We start from the raw sequence: 9,775 nt of genomic DNA on the forward strand, positions 1-9,775 counted from the left end.
TGGGAACAGGGTCTGCAGGACACAGCTGGACTTTTCTCTGACACTGCTGGTATTTCCCAAAGCATAAAGTCAAAGATGAGTCTCATACCCAGACCAGAGCAAACCAGCCTGTGGTCTCAGCAGCTGTACAGCTGTGTCCAGGTGTGACACCAAAGCTGGATTTGCATGTGAACATTTACACACAGTAGGTCTGGGTGCTGATGACTGACAGTTCATCAGCAGGAGACAACATCAAATCCTGCTCTATCGGTGAAAAGGGCCAGTCAGGATGATGCAGTCCACCTCAGAGTCCACAGTCATCTCGTTTTCTTCACACTGATGCTGGTCGTCCTTGCACCGAGTCCCCAGTTCATCTGGAGCTGAGTCCAGCTTGTTGCTATCGGAGGAGCAATAATGTAATTTGATGTGTTTACTAGGTGAAGGCCACACCTGTAAACTGAATCTGATTTAAATGTACAGGTGTGAGGGAGGGCCGTCTGAATCTTCCTGACACTGGACAGCAAACACCACATCGGTCCTCTTTGTTTTGGTATCTGGTCTTTAGGGTGAACCAGTCTCTGTCTCAGTGCGTTGTTGGGTTTGAAGTGGACTGGTATCTGATGTTTCCCAAAAATCCACTTAAGCCTCAGAAACACCTGCTACATATGGAATGACCAGGTTCTTTCTCTGTGGGTCTTGAGGCTCAGCTGTGTCTCTTGTTTTTCTGCCTCATGTGGATGTTGCCTTGTTGAAGGTCCACTTGGAACTTGGTCCAGACGAGTCTTTCCTAAGAAAAGGTCTGATGTGTGCAGCTTCAGTTTCAGCCTGATATGTCCTGGAAAGATTTATTTCAATAATAAATCAGCTCAGCTCAGACTCTGTGTCTTTCTGTCTGATTCACTGTCACTAACACACACAGATCATGTTTGGGTTTAGTTTTGTGCTGATGGACACAGACCAGTGGTACAGTCCACGTACCTGTGTGGACAGGTGAGTCTGAAGGAGTCTGTGTCTGTGGGAGCAAAATAAAAGCCTCAAGTCTCATCACTGGTGTTTATGTGCAGACACACAGGTGGAACCAAAATGTCCCAGGGGAAGAAACACTGCAGGGCGCTCAGGTCAAAGGTCACAGGTTACTCTGGTCCAGGAGTGCCCCCTGCTGGAATAGGTTTACTGAGGTAAAAGTACATGAATGTAAAAATGATCTTTTAAAGAAAAACTCCACAGAAGTATAATCAGAAAAAGTACTATTTGTTTAAAGTAAAAGTACTCATTGAGCAGTAAAGTAAAAGTACTCATTGAGCAGTAAAGTGTAGTAAGTACCTGCTTCTCTCTGACTTCATTCATCCTGAACCACCAACATCATTTCACTGCTGCAGCTGCAAAGGAGAGAAAATCAAAACACAAATTCAGATGAATTTTTCCTCCAATCTGATGTTGAAGCTGCAAAACTGTAAATTTTTGAAACATACCAACCGTTGCATTTTCTTAATCTTAGAATGAGCCTTTTAAATCTACATGAGGAGCGGGTCTCCTTTCATGGAGGCAGCCATGTTGCAGCTTCATGTTTCTACAGTAGCCCAGAAGGGACAAACCAAACTCTGGCTCTAGATTTTAACTTCAGACCGGAATGTGGTTTAACATTATTGTTTGATAGTTTCACACAGCACATATATCGTTTTCTATTATGTAACAAGCTACATAAGTTCATGAAAGCCCACCTTGATAGTTTTAGGTTCTAAGTAGTTCTCCAGTCTAACCTGAATGTGTTTAGTGGTACTCAGGAAGGATGACAATCCTGACAGTGTGTTTGTGCTCACCTCACTAATAACTAAAAACCTGAAAATCACCCAGAGTGTTGTTTCTAGTCAGGTCTGGAAACTCTACTTTGTGTAATTTATAATTTGTAGTGATATTTTTGTTTATCTTCATTCCAGGATACTACATGATTTTTTACTTTGTGTGTGCGTGTGTGTGTGTGTGTGTTACCTGGCGATGATCAGGGTCCAGTTGTATAAGACGGGGACGGTGATGACAAACAGCCAGTAGTAGTAGGTGTTTCCTGCCGGATCAATGACTGTGATCTCCTGAGGACTGGACCCAGAGACAATAATCACTTTGATTGATTAGAATTAACAGCTACAGTCTGCACAGCTCAGTGACTCATGAAAACCAAACCTACACCTCCACTTTGGCCTTCTTCTCTTTCTCCTCTTCCTTCTCCTTCTTCTCCTGTTTCTCCTTCCTGCCAGAGAAGAAGACTTTGTCAGTTTGTCTCCTCACTGGCTGATGAATTACCTGATGTTTTATTCACCAGAAACCTGAACAGACCTGACACAGCTGAGAAAACCTAAACCTGAACCTTTGAATCAGCAGAGAAGAAGAATCCAACTTACTCTTTTCTCTCCTTCTTCTCCTTCTTCTTTTTCTTCTTCTCCTCCCTGGAAGAAAACAGGACGTGCATCACACTGAGATGAGGCGTGTGCATGTGTGTCTACGTGCACGTGTTTGTGTGTTTCTTACTCGTTGTTGTTGACGTTGAACAGGAGTCCTGCTGCTGCTCCCTGGGCCCTGACGCACAGACACAAACACAGTCAGATAAAACACGTCACCAGCAGCTGAGTCCTTCACAGGAGCCTGGAACATGTGAGGGACTCCTGAAACCAGCAACAGAACACCCCCCACCCCCCAGCCACAGCTGCCTGACAGGCTGAATTCTGGGTAAATATATGAACATCTCCACAGACAGCCACAAATAACATTTTCAAGATGCTCTTCAACAGCCACTCACCTGTTCCCTTCCCTGACGTCACCTGGCTCCTGAAGAATGATGGTGGGCGGGGCTAACCTGGAGACAGGTGCAGGGACTGGCGGAGCTACTTTAGCCATGTTGGTGGACTTCCTGTGGGCACACAGACAGAAACTAACAGAGCTTCATGTTGATTTATCTAAAGTCTCCACCTGTGCATGGAATCACCATGGGACACTCAACAACTACAACTCCCATGATGCTTTCACAGCTCTCTGTAGAAACCACATGTTAGTCTGTAAGACAAGAGTCGGGTCTTGGGTGAATTTTTAACAGTTGTTAAAACAGCTGCTGGGTCTGATAAGATTTAAACACATCAGTCTGTTCCTGAGACTGGACCAGTACCTGACCAGTTTGACCAGCACCTGAAACAACACAGCCCAGTGTGTTTAAATGTGTGGCTCATGCTGACATTCAGCACCAGCTCTGCACAACAGTGACACGGACTCTGGAGGTCTCACTGATGGGTCCACATGAGACCTTCTGTCCACACGGAGGCGCTGCAGGTTCATCAGAGATGTGTTGTTGAGGACGAGCTTCACTGCTCCTCTTCATGGACGCATGAACGGCATTTTGTCAAAACATGGAGTTTTTATGCTGCTGGTGGAGACGGGAGGAGACATGTCTCAGATGAGTCACTGAATCAGGTCTGAACACAGGCTGCACTTGTTCTTCTTCTCTTTCAATCTGTGTCTCCTGAAAATCACCAGCTTTTATTCTTGAATTAAAATGTAAAACAATACATCACACATCCTGCACCTTTATTGTGAAAGGCACAGGAATCAGAGCAGCAGGTTAAAAGTGAAATCAATGTTTGGGGATCATTGTGTTGTTTGCAGTGAAATAAAAACCGTCACACAACAGATGGGAAAATGTAAAAAACTGAATTTGTAAACAAAACACACACACTCCAGTTATTTTAACACAATTAAACATCATTTAAATTAAAAGTCTTTTATTTTTTCTTTATTTATATGAATATTCTGATTATGGGCTGTATCATAATCACACCTGCATCCTCCACCAGCTTCCTTACTCACCTGCCAGCTGCCAGCTGATTATCCGTCGCCCTCGGTTACGTGTTCTAAATCCACCAACTGCCCATCAAACTCATCGCCATGGAAACAGGACACACACCTGGCCCCTTTAAATCCAGGTGTGTGTGTGTGTTTGGAGTCCAGAGAGAAACGAGGAGAAAGTGGACGGAGTGAAAGCGTCTCCTCCGTCACCCTGACAGGGATAAAGAGATTAGACAGAGATGATACGTCTGACCAACCTACACCTGGGCACACAGGTGGGGGAGGAGCCTAATTCATGTTTATCTCACCTGTTCTCCTGCTCAGCTGCAGTTTAACCTTAATTTTAAGGTCCTGCACATGTGCACAGTTCACAGCTGGAACATTTTATTCAACAGATTAAATGATAAAGGTGGTGATGATGAGGATGTAAAGGAAAGGAAACAAGGAAACACTGGAGGAATCAAGGGAAGGAGGAGGAGAGGAGTGAAGGGAAGACTGAGGAGGGAGCAGATTATGAACTGGTTTCCTCTGAGTCAGCAGACTGACCCTAATAACACACACACACACACACACACACACACACACACAGAGGCAGCTTTAATCAGATTATCAGAATTTACTCTGTAGGTGTTTGTGAGGACTCGTCTTCCACCTGAAGACCAACAACAAACGACTTATTAGTATTATTAATTTATTATTGTATAATATAATATTTATATTATACTATATTATATATATATTATATTATAATATTATAAATCATTAAACCACAGACTCAGTTTAAGGTTGTCTTTTATTTATTGTTGACTGTTCTTTGACTGTGTGTTAGTTTATATTTATTGTTGGGCCTCTTGTTGGTAAGGTTAGATGAAGGTTAGGGTGAGGTTAGGTCTGATGTCCTCAGATGGGACAAAAACAAGACTGTGTGTATTTATGTCTTTCTGTGTTTGTGTGGACAGACTTTAGCTGAAGACCATCATTGTGAGGACACGTAGGTGAGAACCAGGTTCAGTTTCAGACCAGTTTCAGATCAGGCTTAGGGTTATATGTATTTACTTATGATAGTTAACCTTTCAGGAGGCTTTGAAATAAATAGTAACATGCTAACAGTGACAATGCTAACATGCTAATGTTTAGCACCTGTAATGTTTATTGTGTTCACTCAGGCACATTAGCATGCTAACATGCTAACATTTGCTAACCAGCAGCAAACAGCTGAAGCTGATGGGAATAACATTAGTTTCACTCATATCTGGTCAAAAAGTAAATGTTATAAAGGTCAGAGGATCATCAGAGTTCAAAGTTCATCCTGGGAGGAACACGCAGAACACATCACTCAGTTACCAGTTTATTAGGTACACCTAGCTAACACTGGTATCTGGTCACAATAACTGAAGGTTTTTTTGTTGTTTATCATATCCTATTGATATAAACATGGTGTAAACACATTAGAGACACAATGAACATCCAGGTAAATAAACAAAATGAACTTTATCACCTTCATGGAGGAGGATCTTCTGCTGGATTAGCTTTAGCTGGGTTTTCTTAAAAAACAGGAAAATGTCACAGGGAGGACAGGACTCTGCAGGATCACTGCTCCACCTCAACACAGAGACAAACTACAGCATTTCATCCATTTCCACACAGCTTCATCAATACTAACTCCACAGGCTCATCTTACCACTGACAGTGATGTTGATGCTCTGACTGGTTGCTCCCTCTCTGGACTCACACCAGTAAACTCCACTGTCGGATGGGTCAATGTAGCTGATGTTACAGGAAGAACCAGCTGAGGTTCCCCAGTCAGCTCCACACTGAGTCCTCTGTCGTCTGGTTGTGTTCCTCCTCAGGGTCCATCCAGCAGAGCTGTCGTCCTCCTCACAGCTCAGAGACACAAAGTCGTCTTCAAAAAACTGGGAGCTGCTGGGACTCAGAGTCAGACGAGCTGTGGTGCAGACACAGTTTCAGTCCAACTAAACCTTTAATGACCTGCAGCTCAAACACTTTTACAAAAACTGATCAGTGGGTTTTCCTGGTTGGCTGCAGCCTGTCGTGGCCTTAATGGGTCTCCTGGACTCTGTCAGTACTAATGTAAACTGTGTCTGACTCATTGGCAGGTTGATATACTTTACATTATGAGGACTACATGGAACATCTACTGTATGTTGCTTTGAATGATGGGTAATCTCTGTCTAGTCCTCTGCCATGTGTTCTATGGGAGGTTCTCCTGCAGGTTCTATCAGAGATGAGGAACATTCTGGCTGGGAACCAATAAGTGCTCTGACACATGCAGCCTCCTCCAGAGTAACTCCACACTAACTGGGCTCTCAGGGGATCTTGGACAGAACCAGAGAGTCAGACTGGGACTAACAGACAAACTAGAACAAACTAGAACAGAAACATAAAAATGTTGTGCAGAGGAAAAGAGACAGAGAAGAAACTAAACATCAGGACTCCAGTCGTGTTGTGGTGGAATCTGAACTATCTGAAGTTATGAGACACAAACACAGAGAGTTACTCACAGAGCAGACGGAGCAGAGACGTGGCCTCCATCCTCAGTAGGTAACATGAGCTCTGATCTCAGATCAGGTTGGTGTCCCAGTTAAAGGCTGAGCCTTCCTGTGTGGTTGATGTGGTTTGAGTCGACTATGAGACACGTTTATGATTTAGACAAAAGTTTCTCTGTGGTGACGATGAAACTGAGACTGAGAAACAGAAGAAAGACAGAAACAAAATATGGAAACACTTTCCATGTTACACAGATACTGAGGAACAAAATAAAACAGTGAATGATTTAATTATTACCTGTATAATAGATGATGATGAGGGACGACAGGACAGACTGAGGTCATTTCATAATTTTATTGTTTTTATTTAATTTGTCTTTATGTTTAGTTGATTCATGCGTACAGCACTTTGTGTCAGTTGTTGCCTTATAAATAAAAGTAGTTAATAATTAGTTTAACCTGCTGGTCCACAGTGCGGACAACAAACTTAGTAGGTCTGTTGGTTGGACCCTGACTAGAGTCTGTAGGACTTAGGAAAACCAGTTCTTAGTGAAGCTACAGTCCCATAAAATATGAACTTTATAATTTCAGTGAGACATTTGTGTGAGACAGCTGCATCTTCCTGTAGAAGTGAGCTGTGGGTCGGCAGAGAGGAAGTGAGACCTGAGTGTCTGACGGTAACCACTGAACTAATGTGGGTGGAAAGAGACTGGACCCAGTCTCAGACTTTAACAGGAGGTGAATGTTCACAGTGATGATATTCAGTCATGAACATTTTAAACTCACTGTAGCTGAACTCACCTGATGTGACTGTCACCTCTTGGTTGTCTGGTTCTGACACTGATCGGATCACTGTGTGGTCCTGAGTCTCTGCTGCCATGTGCTGTTTCAGGCTAACCTGAGTCCAAAGTCCACTGGAGTCAGGAGCAGCTGCTGCCTCTGGGAACAAACGTGATGATGTGGTGAGGTCCCTCACAGCTTCACCTGTTCCCAGTCCACAGTCAGCAGGTTGTGTCAGTGGCTGCAGTGGAGCTCAGAGCTGGACTGGCAGCAACAGGGATCCTGTAGAGCTGATCTCTCTGCAGGATCCAACAGTCACCAGGTCTCTGTTCACCAAGTGTGCATGTGCCTGTAGGGAAACCAGCTGAGGACAGCAGAGATCACTGCAGCAGCAAAGTGTGGTCCTGGTTCAGATCCTTCAGGTTTCCTGTCCCTGGACCACATGGACATGAGTTCACACCCTGAGCTGACTGAAGCAAACTGCACTGCAATAAACAGGAAACTGTGTGTGTGATGGGTCATATGTGGCACAGTGACTTTATAACGTCCCATCATCATCATCATCATCAGAACCTGTTCAGCTCAGCTGTTTCCTGTAAACTCTGTTTCATTGTAAATCACGTGACTCCTCTGTCACGGTGGTTTGGGTGTGACGTAAACAAACCACATCAAGTCAAACTGCTGCTCAGGAAGTCAGCCAGTCTGACAGGATCTGGTCTCTGTGACTTTCTGCTGCACGTTGTTATTTTTCTGTCCAGATATCAGAGATAACTAAACAACAGACTGGATGTCTACCTGTCTAACATGGATGGTTTCTGTGGGTCTGATCAGATCCTCGGTGCTGGGTCCTGTCTATGGAGGTAAGCTGGGTCAGTGAATGCCCCACGTTATTGACTGTTGTTGTGCTGTTAGTTACTGAGCTGAAAGAAACCAGTTCCAGTGAAACAGGTTCAGGTCTGGGCTCAATGACTGGAGTTCCAGAACAATCTGGTATAAATCATTATCAACTGTTTATCGATGGTTCAGACTTTGTCCGTGTGTCTGCAACGGAGCAGAGACGTGTCTTCATTTCCTCTTTCCAACAGTCGATAATTAGACGCAAAGAAAACACATTTTCAGAAGTTTCTCTGAGGAGAAAACCTGAATCCTGTTAAATGTCAAATATTTTCTGAAAACTAACAGACTTCTGGTCTTACTGAGGTTTTATTCAGAGTGGGGGCCCTGAGTCATGGTCATGTCATGGGGCATTGTTGTTCTTCTCTTCCGCCTCTAAAGGCGGAGTTCATGTCGTTTACTCGAGCTGTAATGGAGGATGGTTCCTGTTGCCATAGTCCAGAGTCCGTGACCTGTTTTACAAAAACTGGATTGTTTTATCAGTTTGTTTGTGTAATGAGCAGTTTCTGACTCTGACCATCACTGTCCATACGTTTAATGTTGGTGTCTGAATAACAACCAAACTGTCCAGGCCCACATTTAATTGACACAGTGTGATGGTAGACCTGGGTCATACCACAGAATCTGGTTCTGGTCCGATACCAAGTGGGTCCAATAACAACACAATCAACAAGGCACTTTACAAAAAACAAAAACCCAACAAATCCCTTATGAGCAGCACTTGGTGACAGTGGAGAGGAAGAAAAAACCTCCAGCAGAGCCAGGAAGAGACAGTAGCAGTTCTAGGCCAGTTTTACTGTGGGGGCCTCTGGGGACCAGTGTTTAATCAGAAGGGCACGTTAAAAAATGCAAAGATGATATTTAAGCATTTGGAACTTTTATTTTACTTTATATTAAAATGTCACTTCAGTTTATTTTGAACCAAAATGCTTTGGTGCAATGAAATATACTTCTAATATGAAGTACTTTATATACCGCTGGTATGATGTTAACTGATGTTAACTACCTTATATACAGTGGGTACGGAAAGTATTCAGACCCCTTTAAATTTTTCACTCTTTGTGTCATTGCAGCCATTTGCCAAAATCAAAAAAGTTCATTTTATTTCTCATTAATGTACACTCAGCACCCCATCTTGACAGAAAAAAACAGAAATGTAGAAATTTTTTATTAATTTATTAAAAAAGAAAAACTGAAATATCACATGGTCATAAGTATTCAGACCCTGTGCTCCGTACTGAGTAGAAGCACCCTTTTGAGCTAGTACAGCCATGAGTCTTCTTGGGAATGATGCAACAAGTTTTTCACACCTGGATTTGGGGATCCTCTGCCATTCTTCCTTGCAGATCCTCTCCAGTTCTGTCAGGTTGGATGGTGAACGTTGGTGAACAGCCATTTTCAGGTCTCTCCAGAGATGCTCAATTGGGTTTAGGTCAGGGCTCTGGCTGGGCCAGTCAAGAACGGTCACAGAGTTGTTCCGAAGCCACTCCTTTGTTATTTTAGCTGTGTGCTTAGGGTCATTGTCCTGTTGAAAGGTGAACCTTCGGCCCAGTCTGAGGTCCTGAGCACTCTGGAAGAGGTTTTCTTCCAGGATATCTCTGTACTTGGCCACATTCATCTTTCCTTCAATTGCAACCAGTCGTCCTGTCCCTGCAGCTGAAAAACACCCCCACAACATGATGCTCCCACCACCATGTTTCACTGTAGGGATTGTATTGGGCAGGTGATGAGCAGTGCCTGGTTTTCTCCACACATACCGCTTAGAATTAACGCCAAAAAGTTCAATC

The 9,775-nt window shown here is 43.6% G+C and overlaps 1 protein-coding gene and 2 long non-coding RNA genes across 5 annotated transcripts in view; all 3 read right to left on the reverse strand.

The window, feature by feature from the left end:
• The window catches only part of LOC113140147 (low affinity immunoglobulin gamma Fc region receptor II-c-like), a 51,223-nt gene that overhangs the window by 16,870 nt on the left and 24,578 nt on the right, over nt 1-9,775 (reverse strand). The window contains exon 1 of one of the 2 annotated variants that reach the window (XM_026323893.2): nt 6,330-6,409. The exons of the other annotated variant lie outside the window; for it this stretch is intronic. Within the exon in view, the coding sequence (XP_026179678.1) occupies nt 6,330-6,360 (31 nt within the window). The 5' untranslated portion in view covers nt 6,361-6,409. Of the gene's footprint in view, nt 1-6,329; nt 6,410-9,775 lie in introns of those variants that run through there. 2 annotated transcript variants of the gene reach the window in all.
• On the reverse strand, nt 113-2,221 carry LOC113141941 (uncharacterized). 2 transcript variants are annotated; one of them, XR_003296878.2, is made up of 5 exons: nt 2,162-2,221; nt 1,969-2,073; nt 1,303-1,358; nt 958-1,138; nt 113-814 (listed from the first exon to the last, which is right to left on the reverse strand). It is a non-coding gene; the product is annotated as an uncharacterized LOC113141941 (long non-coding RNA). The 2 variants fall into 2 exon arrangements; XR_003296877.2 differs by having other exon boundaries at nt 958-1,152.
• Nucleotides 2,217-6,052, reverse strand: LOC113141938 (uncharacterized). The gene is made up of 6 exons (XR_003296876.1): nt 5,489-6,052; nt 5,306-5,409; nt 3,829-4,018; nt 2,771-2,881; nt 2,503-2,550; nt 2,217-2,420 (listed from the first exon to the last, which is right to left on the reverse strand). It is a non-coding gene; the product is annotated as an uncharacterized LOC113141938 (long non-coding RNA).

This window comes from Mastacembelus armatus, chromosome 18 (genome assembly GCF_900324485.2).
Source record: "Mastacembelus armatus chromosome 18, fMasArm1.2, whole genome shotgun sequence".
Taxonomy (NCBI): domain Eukaryota; kingdom Metazoa; phylum Chordata; class Actinopteri; order Synbranchiformes; family Mastacembelidae; genus Mastacembelus; species Mastacembelus armatus.